General features: G+C 34.4%; 1 protein-coding gene across 10 annotated transcripts in view; it reads right to left on the reverse strand.

Moving 5' to 3' along the window:
- The window catches only part of RFX3 (regulatory factor X3), a 325,429-nt gene that overhangs the window by 126,444 nt on the left and 181,602 nt on the right, over positions 1-17,383 (reverse strand). For all 10 annotated transcript variants that reach the window (XM_010389306.2, XM_030919590.1, XM_010389299.2 and 7 more), the window contains one exon: positions 6,425-6,522. In XM_010389306.2, the coding sequence (XP_010387608.1) occupies positions 6,425-6,522 (98 nt within the window). The remainder of the gene's footprint in view (positions 1-6,424; positions 6,523-17,383) is intronic.

Genomic DNA, 17,383 nt, shown 5'->3' on the forward strand with positions numbered 1-17,383 from the left:
TGTCCTTTGTAGCGACATGGATACAGCTGGAAACCATCATTCTTAGCAAACTATCACAAGAACAGAAAACCAAACACCGCATATTCTCACTCATAGGTGGGAACTGAACAATGAGATTACTTGGAGGGAAAGGGAACATCACACACCGGGGCCTATCATGGGGAGGGGGGAGGGGGGAGTGACTGCATTGGGAGTTATACCTGATATAAATGACGAATTGATGGGTGCTGACGAGTTGATGGGTGCAGCACACCAACATGGCATAAGTATACATATGTAACAAACCTGCACGTTATGCACATGTACCCTAGAACTTAAAGTATAATAATAAAAAAAAAAAAAAAAGTTTTTCACCAGAGGGAAAAACACAGCAAAACAAATAAGAAAGCTATGTGAATTCCACATCAGCATCATCTCAATTCAGTTTCATTCATTTTTTCCCTGTGTACCTAAAGCCATCAAGTAGTCAGCTCCTCTCTCACCTATCATTCAATGCTAGTCTTTAATTCATTCAACAAATATAGACTGAGCACCTATCATGTGCCACTGTTCTAGGTATTAGAGAGAGAACAGGATGCAAACAAACCAGGTCCCTGCCCACATGAAGCTTACATTCTAGTGGGGGAGAGACAAGTGATCAGTTAAGAATGATAGTCAAGAGAATGACAGATAGTCATACATGTTATGGAAGAAACGTGGTCTCTCTTAGAGAATACCAGAGAAATATGTACACCAATATGCTTCTGAAGCTAAAGTCACAGAAAACTTATCTGGTCAATAGTAAGAATGAGGAGAAGCAAATAAGATAGGAAGAGAAAAGAATATAGAGTCAGAGAAGCCAGAAAAAGATACTGATTTAAGGATAGAGTGGTTGACTGGTTGATGGCTAGAGATGAAGTAAATTTAATCTAGAAGGATGTCTGTTAGATTTAACAACTGAAGGTCATCAATGACCTTGATAAGGGCAATTGCATTGTAATGTGGAGAAGCAAGCAAGCTTGGAAGGGGTTGAAGAGTATGTGGTAAGCAGTATCTCAATTCAGTTTCATTCATTTTATCTCTGGTACTTAAAGCCACCAAGTAGTCACCTCCTGTCTCACCCACCATTAAATGCTAATCTTTATTTAACTCATTCAGCAAATACAGATTGAGCACCTATCATGGGCCATTGTTTTAGGTATTAGAGAACAGGGTGCCCTTTCATAGTCTTTTCCACAGAAGGGCAGTCCTCTCTCCAAGAGAAATTTCTACGTAACCAGCCATATACAATTACTGAAATCTAAATGGCAAGTGGATTCAAAAACCAACTCCTATACCAGTCGGAATGTGTACATAAGTAGAAGCATAAATGAATTAAGCACCTCCGCATCTCAATTACAGAATTCCATGTAACCATTTCTCTTAGGGACACAGCATTTGAATAATAATAAGAAAGCATAATTTCACCTGCAAATACTGAAATTTCATATTCCACTTACAGAGGAAGAGACTGAAGAAATATTCCTTTTATGGTTCCTTATTAATCATTTAAAGTGTATGGGAAAATAATTAGATGACTTCAAAAATGCACTAATACATGATTTTTCAAGAGATGACTATAGGTATAGTACTTTAAAAATGGATTTTAAATTATTCAATGTCAATATATATTAGTGTACCACTTCCCAAAGCATAACATGTGATTTTATTAGATATTATTCAGGTAAAAGTGTTCTGTGGTTCTGTACATTTCTATAGGACTTTTCAGAGCTTTTAAAAGGGTAACAGGAATTGAGTGTTCTAAAGAGAAAGTGAATCACATAGTGTTTCCCTGCTTGTGTAACCACAGAACTCTTAAGGGACTAATGTATAATGGATCATGGTATGAGAAGTTATGTATTGGAGTTGAGAAATCTATAATCTAAACAGGAACACTACTAGAACAGATATACACACAATGAATAATTTTGCGTTTTAAAACACTGATTATCTCTAAACAGTGGGCAAGCTTCAAAGAGTGGTTTTATAAGAAAATCCTTTAAAATAAAGATTTCTTTTTCTTTTTTTTTTTTTTTTGAGACGGAGTCTCGCTGTCGCCCAGGCTGGAGTGCAGTGACGCGATCTCGGCTCACTGCAAGCTCCGCCTCCCGGGTTTACGCCATTCTCCTACCTCAGCCTCCCGAGTAGCTGGGACTACAGGCGCCCGCCATCTCGCCCGGCTAGTTTTTTTTTTTTTTTTTTTTTTTGTATTTTTTAGTAGAGACGGGGTTTCACTGTGTAGACTAGGATGGTCTCGATCTCCTGACCTCGTGATCCACCCGTCTCGGCCTCCCAAAGTGCTGGGATTACAGGCTTGAGCCACCGCGCCCGGCCAAGATAAAGATTTCTTAATTTGACCATAATACAGCATGATGTCTCTAATTCCACTTTGACTAGCATGATGTAGGAGCCAGTGGGGGAGGTATGAGTCAAAAAAGAGTGGGGGAAGAAAAAAATCTTTTTATTTAAAAAAAATATTTCTTAGCTACACCAAGAAATTTCCATTGAAATGAACTCTCTACATGGTATGCAATGTTTCCCAGCAGGTTTAATCATAGTATTCTAAATGATTAAATATCATAAATAGTAAGAATTTATAGAAATAAAGATAATGATCAAGACTTTGAGAAAATCTTGGAAAAACTACTGCAAGGAAATACACAAATGATGTAGCATAGGTTCCTACAGAAGCAAGGATAAAATAAACAGGGGCAAAAGTGAAATAAATTACCTTCTCCCTTGAGCAAAAAGCTACTATATTCCAACACACAGTGCTGTAAAGCAGTCTCAGTTGTTTAACTTAAATGTACACTCACTCACTAACCCACACTGTTATGCCCGTTTTGCTGGCAGTAATTGTCCATATTCACAGGGAGAACCAGGTAAACACTTCAGTATCATCAAATTATAATGATTACACTTTTTCATAAGTGACGACACATATCTGTGAGAGCTGTCATCACCTCTTGAGTGAGACCCCATGCATTATGGCTACATGACATGGGGACGCTGGTGACAAGAGCATTAGTAAGCATGCACAGGTTGTAGGGCCATGTACTGGGTGCTCAAAAGTTCATGATAAAGATCAGAGTCCCTATCTTCTGGAAGTATCATTAGCAAAAAGCATTTATTATCACACAGAAGTGGGACTCTGACTGTGATACAAGTCAGGGATCAAACACTAACTTGCTATTAATTCAGTGTGGTAGAATAGAAGAATATGGAATATTCTTTCCTAACATACATGGAGTGTGCCAAATAAAAAGAAGCTACAGAAAGACCCTAAAATGAACATTAGAGACAAAAATTGTAATAGTCAAATGTCAGCACTACAAAATTACAGAAAGACTGAAATAGCTTATGCTGAAAAAAATTTTCCAGTCCTATTTGAGAAAAAATATTCAAAGTCCCTAGTTGCTAAAATTTTGAGTATAATTCATGGCAGCACAATGACATTTCCTTATTAAGTATAAAAATGATGCTATAGAACCTTTAGTCAAAAATCATCCTTGATAGTAAAGAAAGGTTTTTAAAGATGCATCTTCTCCCTCTTGACCAAAAGTGCACATTTGTGACATTATCGGCTAGAGTTGAGGATACAATTTGAGTCCACACAGACCAGATCAAAGCTAATTGGACTTTGTGACAAATGACCTCATGACCTAGACCTCATTAGTCATGATCTAACCAACTGAGCTAGTGGGCCATAGAAAATACATGTTAGCACTAGATATTTGCTTTGAATCATTTCTGCACTTAAACGGGCTCTATAGTTTTAAAGAACTTACCTTACAAATGCTGTTTTTCTAAGGTTTTGTGAATGAATGAATTCATTCAACTCATGTTTACCTATTATGTGGAAGACCCTAAGATCATTGATAAAGCAGTTTAAAAATGCACGAGACAATATGCAGAATTTAGAACCGTAAGTAGTCGCGAAAAATGTAAACAAAGTGCATAATTTTACAGCAATAACTAATGTTTATTGAGTGCTTACTATTCTTTAGATGATACATAAAGCACTTTTGATTAACTGAGGTTACAGGCTGAGTATCCTATATCCAAAATGCTTGGAACAAGCAGTAGTTTCGAATTTTTTACTTTTTCACATTTTGAAATATTTGCATTATATACTTACCAGTTGAGCATCCTTAAGCTGAAAATCTAAAATCTGAAATGCATAATGAGTAGTTCCCTTAAGCATTATGTTGGTGCTCAGAAAGTTTCACATTTGGGAGTATTTTGGATTTCTGATTTTCGGCTCAACTGGTACTCCATTTCATACTTAACAGACTAATCTCTCCACTTTAGCTTGGACCAATACAAAACGAGAAATAACTGTGATAGGTACTATACAGTTAACTCTCTCAGTACCCATTCCAACTGCCCTTTTCCCTTGTCACATTCTACCACAACAGACATGAAAGCTACAAACTCCCATTCTTACATTCCCCTGCAGGTGACCATTACTACTTGTCAAAGACAAAGATGAAATGACAACTGACAACTGGGTGACCTCTAGCAGTGTCTAGAAAGCCATTTATTTTCCCTGAGAGCATAAAGGTCGAAGTGGCAGGTGTCTTTTTCATTTGGTATAAATGCCAACAGTAGTTTAAGTTTACAGTAAAGATTCCAAAATCATGCTCCAGGGGGCCCTGGACCTAAACAACAAATAAGTAGAGTGAAAAACATTCGCAGTGTGTCTAAAATATGTAAAGAGGTATAGATTTAAGAGGGTAACAGAAATTTACTGACTTTATAATGGGCCAATCACCTAAGTAAATGTAAATGAAACAAAATGACAAGTTCTCATTGAGGGAGAGTTCTTCCTACTATGGGAAACATAAACAAGCATTCATAGTACAATGCTGTAAGTAAAAGTCAGGGGATAATGTTGCCTTTTATAAGGGAAGGATAAGCTAACTGCAGAGAAGGAGAGTCAGGGTCCACGTCACAAAGAAGGGAGTAACATGTCTGTCTATAAAGATCACACTAGACTGGGTTTGGGGAGACTGGGAGGAAAGGAGAGAAGACAGAGAATGCTATTTCAGCAGAGAAAATGACATGTCCAAAAACCTAGAAGTATGAAGGGGAAATATTTGGGGAAAAATGCGCAAAGTTGGTTATGCCTAGAAGGTAGAAAATAAGGCTAGGGAGGTAGGAATGGGGAGAAAGCCAGTGTGGAAAGTTAGATTTTATTTTATAGGCAATGGAGGTAGTGTTAGGCAGTAGTGATGTGGGTAGATTCAGTGACCAAATATAGTAAAAAATGAGAGAAGTAAGAGTCAATGAAAAGCTTCTAGTTTTGTATCATCTATTATGTACCAGGCTGTGTATTCGGTACTTTAAATATATTGCCTTGTATCCTCACAAAAACTCAATAAGAGTGAGATTATTCTCCTTCCACTTCCATGGAAACAATAACAAAAAGCTCAGAATATTTAAGTACATTGGTCACAATTATAAAATGAATATGAAGTTAACCAGAATTCTGTTTTTAGTTATAATAATAGATAACAACAACTGAACTCACAGGTCATGAATACTTCTGGTGTTAAGAGTTATTACAGTGGTGAATAAAAACAAAAAAAGTCCTGCCTTCATGGAACTTATAGGTTGAAATCATGGAAATAAATGAAATCACTCAAGGAAAGAGTAGATGTAGTAAGAATAAAGACAGCAGAGGTTATCATCCCGGGGTATACCAACATTGATGGGAGGTGGGCAGAAGAGTCAGTGAGAGAGCCTGAATTCATTTTAGGTTAACCGAGGAAGCCAATGGGTTGCAAGCAAAAAAGCCAATTTGGAAACAATCCTAGTGACTTACAATAATTCTTAGTTTCTTTATTTATAATAACATTCTGCGTCTTATTCCAAAGCAGCTAAGAAGCCCAAATAAAAATTTATACTATTATTGAGGCAAAAGAGATAACCTGGTTTCGGGCAGGGGGCAGGTTTAGGTAGGAAAGTAAGATTTATTGAGTAGCAGGCAATTTTATGTGGAATATCTTATTTTAAAAATGTTTAAAAATCCCAAACTCCATCACATAAAAATTGACCTTGTATATAAAAACAAAAAGCATAGAGTTTAGAAGCTATCATTAAAATACAGATATCACTAACAAGGGGTACATACATTTTTTCTCTGCATAGGAATAACTATTAAAGGGCATAAGACTTTTAATAATTTAAAATATCCTGTGGGGTTAAGTGAAAGGAAAATGAGCGCATATTCTTAATAAATGTAGATAAAAGCTCTAAACATCAGCTTAATTTCAATAACTCTGTTCTAGTACAAAGTTACTCTGAAAACAAGGAAACAATCTGGGAATAGTAGGAGGTGTTCAAAAGTACATTATTTTTCTCTGAGTGGGGGAATTAAAAAGACTTCCACATATAAACTTACATTGCTCCATTGGTATAGACAGTATCGCTTCCTTCCACATACTGCACCTGAGCTGGATAGACATGTTGTACCTGCTGCACAGTCTGTACCTGCTGTACCTGAAAAACAAGTATTAGGACCTTAGTAAGAGGTAGGTATGATAGGAAGAATACAGAGCATTAGATCTACCTCAAAGGTTTCTCTGGTATCATTGATAAATGTGAGAATGACTTATAAGAAAAACTATCAGATTCATGCTGTAGTTTCAAGATAAGTGTGTGTTGGTTCCAGAGCAACTACAACATTTATGCAGAATAAATTCTGTAACATTCCTGCAGGTATAAATGTATAGACACATTTCAACTGTTCAGGTTTAAAATTATAAAAGTTCTTGGCCAGGCACGGTGGCTCACGCCTATAATCCTAGCACTCTGGGAGGCCAAAGTGGGCAGACTGCCTGAGCTCAGGAGTTCAAGACCAGCCTGGGCAACACACTGAAATGCTATTAAAATACAAAAAATTAGCCGGGCATGGCGGCGTGTGCCTGTAGTCCCAGTTACTCGGGAGGCTGAGGCAGGAGAATTGCTTGAACCCGGAAGGTAGAGGTTGCAGTGAGCCAAGATTGTGCCACTGCACTCCAGTCTGGGTGACAGAGTGAGATTCTGTATCAAAAAAAAAAAAAAAAAAAAAGAAAAAGTAAAAAAAGAAGAAAGTTCTTATTTTGGTGACATGAAATTCTATTCCATTTTAATTTTAAAAATTAAAGCTGAATTTTTTAAAATCAAGAACAATTCATATAGAAAATTTCAAATACTCAAATTTGTAAAAAATATTGTAATAACCCTATGTACTTGTTATCCAAGATAATGATCTTTTCTGTTTATTCCCTTCATAGGATCATTTTAAAGTAATAACAGAAGGCCAGGTGCAATAGGTCACCCCTGTAATCCCAGTACTTTGGGAAGTGGAGGCAGCTGGATCACCTGAGGTCAGGAGTTCAAGACCAGCCTCCTGACCAACGTGATGAAACCCCGTCTCTACTAAAAATACAAAATTAGCCAGGCATGGTGGCGCATGCCTGTAATCCTAGCTACTTGGGAGGCTGAGACAGGAGAATCACTTGAACCCAGGAGGCACAGGTTGCAGTGAGCTGAGATTGTGCCATTGCACTCCAGCCTGGGCAACAAGAATGAAACTCTGTCTCAAAAAAAAAAAAAAAAAAAAAAAAAAAAAAAGGAATTCCAGAGATTATATCATTTCACAGGTAAATATTTTCATTTGTATTTCTAAGAGATAGGAATTGTTTTTAGCATGAACACAATAATATCACATATAAAACATTAACTATTCCTTAACATCATCTAAAACTCAGTCATTGTTAAAATTTCCCTGATGAGTCCAATCACTATATTACTGGTTTTTTCAAAGTAAGATCCAAACATGGTCTACATGATGCATTTGGGTTGATATTTTCTTTCTCTTTGACTCTCCAACAGTTCCCCCATCATTTTTATTTCCTGCCTATTACTTATTCAAGAAACTGGGTCATTTATCTTGGAGAATTTCTGGCACATAGATTTGATAAACAGCATCCTGAAATGTCATTTAATATGTTCCTCTATCTCATGTATGCTGTATAAACTGGAACCTGTTGGGGCTTGAACAAGTTCAATTTTTTAAAAGTTGTGTACTTCCTATGGTACCATATCAGTTGACATATAACAACTGGCTGTCCCTCTGCAATGTTAAGTTTGACCAGTGGAGTCATACGTTGTCAGCTGGATCTGTCTGTTAATAGTATCCTGCTCCCTATCCACGATTTGCCTGAGGATATTAGTAGCCATTGATGATCATTTCCTACAGATATTATTTTAATAAATAAAGGTTGTTAACTTGTGGTAGTCTATTATTCTTTCTTCATTTATTAGCAAAATCCTTCTATAAAGAATAAATTCCTCTCATTAATTATTTAGTTACTTTGAAAAGTTTTTATGGGAAGAATAGGATAAGTACATGATTCTTTTATATTACATCACTGAAAATGACTTTATCCCCCAGTAACCTCCAGAGGTGATCGATGTGTTTTTTCACTTTGTTTTGTTTGTATCCTTATGATTCTCAGCTTTTGAACATATTGAATGATTTTCAATCCTAGCAGTCTTTTTTCCTTGCTAAAATTGTCCCATTGTTGGCCAATGGTAGTCTCTTCAAACTGGTTCCTATGACATAAGCCCATCTTTCTTAACTCTGCTACTTTCTGCTATAACAAATGTTCTAGACTTTTGTCATATTTCCTACTCAAGATCTGGAATCAGACATTTCTTCAAAAAACCCTGGCTCTTGTTAGTGGAAAATGGTATTCAAAGACTACAACTGGAACCCATGAATGCTCACTGCTAGGATGCTATTCATATTTCTAGGTCCTTTCATTGATCAAAGCTAGAAATACAAATATTTTTGAAGGATAAAAATACATATAAATTCATACTAATTTTTTCATTGAATTTTAAATAGATAAAAATTAAATATACCTTTGATATATTTGCCCATCTTTGCTCTTAATGCTACAAATTTTGGTTACTAGAGATTTTAACATGATTACTTATTTGCTTTATCATGAAATTTTATGGTTTCAAAATAAAAATACCATATTACTAATATTTGATTATTAAATATTATTTGTTTCCTCCAATTTTTCTGCCCTTAAGATATATGCCCCTAGAGATGTATAATTGTATTACTATAAAGTCACTTAAAATAAGTCATCAGCTTGATACACAGTTAAATTCATGTGTTTAATTTTCTTTTTAATTTTAGGATTTGCTGTATTTAATTTTGATTTAATTTTGCTTTATTATTACATAAAATATCTATGTGGTTCCAAAGCCAAAACTATAAAACAAGGAATATATTTGGACAGATGATCCTCCTTTCATCCCTGTTGCCTCTATCATACTAACTGCCCCCAACACCCCCCATAGGTAACCATTTTCACTATTTTTTGGTTTATCCTTTCCTTGCCTTTCTTTTTCTCTGTATCTTTTTAGACATACACGCAAATGTATATGAATGTGTATATAAGTACCCACATGTGAATACATATACACCTCATTCTAAGAAAAAAAAACAGCATTTTACACACACTGTTTTGAACCTTGCTTCTTAAACTTAACAATATAGCATACATTTGAAGATCATTCAAGTATGATACATTATGACATAAAATAAAAAAGGAACCTATTTCTTTTTACTTGGAATTATGAAAAATTTTCCTCACTACAAAATTCAGAAGTGATAAAAAACACTTTTAAATAAAATTGTAAACCTGTTTGCAAGGTTAAAAATATAATAAGCAAAACCAAAGACAAATGAGCATCCAAAATTTTGAGAGAGAAAGACTGATAATCCTATTTTTAAAATGTATAGAAAATCTTGGGTTGGGTGATGCCTTTTTAGATATAATACCAAAGGTGTAATTCATCGAACAAATAATTGACAAGCTGGATTTCATTAAAATGGAAAATTTCTACTTTGAAAGACACTGTGAAGAAAATGAAAAGACAAGTCACAAACTGGGATAGAATATTTGCAAGACTGATCTGATTAAGGATTGTCATCCAAAATTTACAAAGAGCTCTTAAAACTCAACAATAAGAAAATAAACAAGCTGATCTTAAAAAGGGCCAAAGACCTTAATACAGATGACAAACAAGGATATGAAAATATTCTCCCATCATAAGATACCAAAATCTAAAACACTGAATTAGAATGGCCAAAATCGAGAACATTGACAATACTAAATGCTAGCAGGGATGTGGAAAAATATATAAACTCTCATTCATTGCTGGGAGGGATGGAAAATGGTACAGATACTTGGAAAGGCAGGTTGGTAGTTTCTAACAACACTAAACATAATCTAATCATATGATCCAGTAATCATGTTCCCCGGTATTTATCCAAGGAGTTGTAAACTTATGTATACACAAAAACAGGCATACATGTTTATAACAACTTTATTCGTAATTGCCAGAACTTGGAAACAACCAAGATGTCCTTCAGAAGGTGGATGGAAGAATAAACTGCACTACACATCAAAACAATGAAATATTGTTTTCATTAATTCCAATAATGGAATATTATTTTGCACTGAAAAGAAATGAACTACCAAGCCATGAAATGACATGGAGAGAACTTGAATGCATATGACTAAGCGAAAGAAAGTAATCTGAAAAGGCTACATACTGTAGGATTTCAACGATCTCACATTCTGGAAAAGGCCAAATGACGGAGACAGTAAAAAGATCAGTGGCTGCCAGTGGGAGAAAGGAGAGATGAAAAGGCAGGGCCCGCAGGATTTGCAGAACAGTGAAACTAGTCTGTATGATACCGTAATGGTGGATACATGTCATTATACATTTGTTCAAAACCATAGAATGTACAACACCAAGAATGAATTCTAATACAAATTTTAGACTTTGGTTGATAATGATGTGTCAATGTAGGTTCATCAGTAATAACAAATGTACCTCTCTGGCAGGGAATGTTTATAATGGAAGAGGCTATTCATGTGTGAAGCAAGGGGTTTTATGGAAATCTCTGTACCTTCCTCTCAATTTTGCAGTAATACTAAAGGTGCTTTAGAAAAATGAAGTGTTCTCAAGAAACTAAAATCTTTTTGTAAATGTGAATGCACATACATATGTAAATATACAAACATATTCTAGTTTAATTAAATAATATAAAAATGAACAGAATAAAATAAAATCATGCAAATATTTATAGACCTTGAAATGAAGAAACCTCCCTAGAAACATTCAAGAGCCAAATGCCAGAAAAGCCAGTCAGATTTGAACAACAACAACAAAGACAGTTTAGAACAAATAACACCATAAACAAAGTTCAGAATCTAGACATCATTGAATAAATAGTTTGCAATATACTTAATAAGGTATAGCATCCCATATATATAAATACTCCCTATAAATCAATAAAAAAAAGAACTAAAACATGTTAGAACATAGGTGGGTCACAAAATTAAAATTATAGATGAACGACAAATGTAAATGTTAAAAGCTCAACATTAAACGTAATCAGATAACTTCAAATGAAAAGAAAACTACTTTTTACTATCTAGAACTATACAAATTACCAAGGGATTATATTAATTAAAGACAATATTTTAAGAAAACAAGCATGCTTACATATAGTCAGTAGTAATATAAATAGGTTCTTTAGGCAATTTAAAGGTAATTTATCAACAGGCATATCATTTGACATTTTTGTGAATTTCCTCAACAAGAAAACTCAGAATCTGAAGAGTTGCTGTCCAAAAAAATTTCAAAAAATATGTAATTTATAAGAAAAAGGAAAACCTTAATGAGGATGAAACTTGACATTATCAAGTCAATTTTAATTCGACCATTCCATAGAATACATGGCCGATATAAAAGAATAAAGTAAGATTTATATGTATTTTAGTAGCAAGATTTCCAATATATATTACTAAGTTAAAAAAAGTATGTTGCGGAACAATACTTATTCTTACAGTATTATTAGCTTTGTGCTTACAAAAATGAATTTATGAATATAGAAACATAAATGTAAATAAAATGTGTGTATGTGTGTGTGCATATATGTTTGTATGTGTATATGAATTCATATAAAAGAGAATAGAAGGATATATACCAAACTTCTAAAAATGGTAACTCTGCTGAATGACATGAAAAGAGGTGAGAGGGGTGAAAAAACTATCTTTTATTCTGCATATTTATGTTGCTGTTAGATTTTTTAAGTGAAAATGAATTCATATATTATATACATATTAAAGTCATATTAAACATAAAATCATACTTAAGGTCTTACCACTATGGCTGGTCACATCTTAAACATCTCTGCACCTTACACATTAAACACCTTACACATCATATTAAAATACATTGAAAGTTTATAAGACTTCCGCTTCAGGCCATGCTGGAGTAAACACTACTGGAAATGCCCCGCCACATGAAACAAATAGAAAACTTGACAAAATATATAAAATAATGTTTTCAGTCATGTGACAAAAGGCATCATAAGATAGTGATCCTTAAGAGAACGGACACAAACAAGGTGAATCCTGCCATGATCCTGGCTTCTGACCTAGAACCATTTTCCACACTGCAGAAAAGGAAGAGAGAAACTAGGACAGAATGATGGTCTCACTCAGATAAGGAAACAAAGATTAGAAATGGGAAGGCTTAACAGCCGCTGAAATGTGGGAGCAGAGTATTAGAGAAGGCATTAGAGAAAATGACAGCAACAGACCCAAGAGAATCTCTCATCATTTTCTGAACTGCCACGTGTGAGGTGCAGAGATGTTTTAAGATGTGACTACCCATAGTGGTAAGACTTTAGTGAACCCCTAGGGCATTCTGTAGATGTACCAGAAGGGGTAAAGCCTTAGTAGTAGGGCTATACTAGCTCTAGAGTAAAGACAACTTTCGGCTCATCCTAATGACGCTAAAAAACAAGACTTGACAATATCAGTCTGAATTACAAGCAGTGTAACTGACTACCCAAAACAAAATGTAATATGTTTAAAGGAAGACAGCAAAATCCAGACTTATAATACCGTAAGAATCATAATGCCTAGCATACAATAAAAAAAAAAATTACACATACAAAGAAACAGGGAAATGTGACCTGTAATCAGGAGAAAAATCAATCAATAGAAACAGACCTCGAAATGACAGAAATGAACTAGCAGGCAGAAACTTTAAAACAGCTATTATGAATAGACTTATGATTTAAGGGAAAACATGAACATGATAAGAAAACAAGAAAGAAGCTATAAAGAAGAACCAAGTACTATTTGTAGAGTAGGAAAATATAATATCTAAAATGAAAATTTCACTGATTAGGATTAAAAGCAGATAACACAATAAAGAAAAGACCACTTAAAATGAAAGCCTAGCAATAAAATCTACCCACCATGAAAAACAGAGACAAAAAAGAAATGATGAGAAATAAAGTATCAGTGAACTAGGGGACAGTATTTAGTAGTCCCAGACAGAGAAGTAACAGAAAACATATTGAATAAAGAGTGGTAGATTTCTTTTTCCAAATTTGAGTGAAATGATAAACACAAATAGAAGAACATCATCAATGTACTGACAAAGAAGCCAAAGTAGCAGGATCACCAGAGGCCAGGAATTTAGGACTAGCCAGGGCAACACAACAAGACCCTGTCTCTACCAAAAAACATTTTAAAAAATGAATAGAGAAAGAACATTAAACCAAAATGCATTATAATTAATGTGCTAGACCCAGTAATAAAGAGAAAAAAATTAAGCAGATAGAAAAAAAGATAGATAACAGGCAGCAAATATTAGAATGATTGAAAACTTCTCAGTCAAAAATAATGCAAGTATGAGACAAAAAAATAACAGCTTTAAAGTAGTGATAGAAAAAAAATTTCAACCTAAATTTCCATAACCAGTGAAATAGCCTTCAAAAATGAAGAGAGGATCCTTTTTCTGACAAACAAAAGCTGACAAATACTTCTCCAGCAGACAGCCAATGAAGATAATGACAAAAGAAGTTCTTCAGACTGAAGAAAAAGAATACTAGATGGAAACTGAGATCTACATAAAGAAATGAGAAACATCAGAAATAATAAATTTTTAGGTAAGTTATAGGAATTTTTTGTTTTCTTTTACTTTTCTATAAAAGGTAATTGACTACGTAGAGCAAAAATAATAATGCCTAGCGGGGCATTATTACAATACATGTAGAAGTGAAATGCATGAATAACAAAAATAGCACCAAGGACAGAAGAGGGAATTGAAAATATTCTTTTATAATATTCATGTGTATTTAGTGGTAAATTATTGGTTGAACACAGACTGATAAATACATATTTTTAAAAATCTTTGAATACTAAAGAAAAAAATGAAGATAGAGTGTCATACTAGAAAACAGTCAATAAATCTAATAGAAAGCAAAAATAAGGGAAATAAAAGAACAGATGGGACAAATAGAAAACAAATAACAAGATGCTAGAATTAAATGCAACCATATCAATAATTACCTGGAATCTACAAGATTCAAATCCTGATTGTCAGAGTGAGTAAAAATGGGTGAGATCCAACTATATGCTATCCACCAAAACACAATTTAAATATACAGAAACAGGTTAAAAATAAAAGGATGTAAAGAGATAAACCTTGCAAATACCAATTATAAGAAAAAATGAACTGGCTATATTAATATCAGTCAAAGTAGACTTCAGGACAAAAAATATTACCAGATAAAAAGAGAAATATTTCATTAAGAAAAATATCAAGAAATAACAAATCCTATATGTGTTTGCTCCTAAAGACAGAGTTTCAGAATACCTGATGCAAAAACTGATACAATGGAAAGAAGAAAACTGAAAAATCCAGTAACAATTGGAGGTTTCAGGGTTCTTTTTTCCATAATTGATATGCAAAAAAGACAGAAAATCATTGAGAATATAGAAATTATCAATCAACTTAACCAAAATGACTTTCACATCATAATCTACGTAACAACAGTAGAACAGGCATGTTCTGATGCACATGAACATGCTTCATGAAAGTTCAAACAATGAGGAATAAAATAAGTCCCAAACATTTAAAAGTATTAAAACAATACAGAGCATGCTCTCTGACCAAAAACATTAAATTTGACATCAAGGACAAAAAGATATCTTAAAAAGTCCAAAATATTTGTAAAATGAACAAAATACTTATTAATATAATCTATGGTTTATATCACGAAGAAATCACAAGGGAAATTAGAAAATGATTGAACTGAATGTTACTGAAAATATACCATAATTTTCAGAGTGTAGCCAGAGCCTTGTATAGAGGGAAATACAAATTTCCCTCTATAAATATATATATGTTAGGGAGAAAATATCAAAGGCAATAACCTGTTTCCAGTTTGTGTTAAAAACTGAAGAACAAATCAAACCTAGGATAAGAAGAAAAAGGAAGGAAGGAAGGAAGGAAGGAAGGGAGGAAGGGAGGGAGGGAGGGGGGGGGGGAGGAAGGAAGGAAGGAAGGAAGGAAGGAAGGTTAATAAAAGAAATAAAAATCTGAAAACAGAAAAAATAATTGAAACAATAGCCAGGTAGACTTATCAAAGAGAAAAAGAAGACACAAATTACAAATTCCAAGGATGAAAGGGGAAACATCACTATACATCTTTAAAAAGGTGATAATAAAGACAATGTAGTGTCAATAAATTCAACAACTAAGATGAAATGGACAGTTTATAAAAGACACAAATGACCAAAACTTGCACCAAAATACTCAATCCCAAATCATATATATAAACTTGAATTTATTCCCACAGAGGAAACTCCAGGCCTTGATGGCTTCAGTGGTAAATTGTAGGAAACATGTCAAGAAGAAAAAAATTGCCAATCTAACACACATGTTTTAAAAAACAGAGAACAACAGGACATCTCCCAACTGTTTTTATGAGCCTAGCCTAAAAGTGAGACCAAAACTAGAAAAGACATTACAAGAAAGGAATACTACAAACTAATGTCTCTCATAAACCTAAATGCAAAAATCTTTAACAAAATGTAAGTAGATCTAATCCAATAATATATTTACAGGACAATACATCATAATCAGGTAGGGTTTGACCCAAGAATGCAATGCCAGTTTATTTTATTTTATTTTATTTTTATTTTTATTTTTATTTAGTTTTTTTTTCTTGTTTGGAATTTGTCTCTCTTTTTTTTTTTTATACTTTAAGTTCTAGGGTACATGTGCATAACGTGCAGGTTTGTTACATATGTATACTTATGCCATGTTGGTGTGCTGCACCCATCAACTCGTCAGCACCCATCAATTCATCATTTATATCATGTATAACTCCCCAATGCAATCCCTCCCTCCTCCCCGCTCCCCATGATAGGCCCCAGTGTGTGATGTTCCCCTTTCCGAGCCCAAGTGATCTCATTGTTCAGTTCCCACCTATGAGTGAGAACATGCGGTGTTTGGTTTTCTCTTCTTGTGATAGTTTGCTAAGAATGATGGTTTCCAGCTGCATCCATGTCCCTACAAAGGATGCAAACTCATCCTTTTTTATGGCTGCATAGTATTCCATGGTGTATATGTGCCACATTTTCTTAATCCAGTCTGTCACAGATGGACATCTGGGTTGATTCCAAGTCTTTGCTATTGTGAATAGTGCCGCAATAAACATACGTGTGCATGAGTCTTTGTAGTAGAATAATTTATAATCCTTTGGGTATATACCCAGTAGTGGGATGGCTGGGTCATATGGTACATCTAGTTCTAGATTCTTGAGGAATTGCCATACTGTTTTCCATAATGGTTGAACTAGTTTACAATCCCACCAACAGCGTAAAAGTGTTCCTATATCTCCACATCCTCTCCAACACCTGTTGTTTCCTGACTTCTTAATGATTGCCATTCTAACTGGTGTGAGATGGTATCTCATTGTGGTTTTGATTTGCATCTCTCTGATGGCAAGTGATGATGAGCATTTTTTCATGTGTCTGTTGGCTGTATGAATGTCTTCTTTTGAGAAATGTCTGTTCATATACTTTCCCCACTTTTTGGTGGGGTTGTTTTTTTCTTGTATATTTGTTTGAGTTCTTTGTAGGTTCTGGATATTAGCCCTTTGTCAGATGAGTAGATTGCAAAAATTTTCTCCCATTGTGTAGGTTGCCTGTTCACTCTGATGGTAGTTTCTTTTGCTGTGCAAAAGCTCTTTAGTTTAATTAGATCCCATTTGTCAATTTTGGCTTTTGCTGCCGTTGCTTTTGGTGTATTAGACATGAAGTCCTTGCCCATGCCTATGTCCTGAATGGTACTACCTAGATTCTCTTCTAGGGTTTTTATGGTATTAGGTCTAACATTTAAGTGTCTAATCCATCTTGAATTAATCTTCGTATAAGGGGTAAGGAAAGGATCCAGTTTCAGCTTTCTACTTATG

Source organism: Rhinopithecus roxellana, chromosome 16, assembly GCF_007565055.1.
Source record: "Rhinopithecus roxellana isolate Shanxi Qingling chromosome 16, ASM756505v1, whole genome shotgun sequence".
Lineage (NCBI taxonomy): Eukaryota > Metazoa > Chordata > Mammalia > Primates > Cercopithecidae > Rhinopithecus > Rhinopithecus roxellana.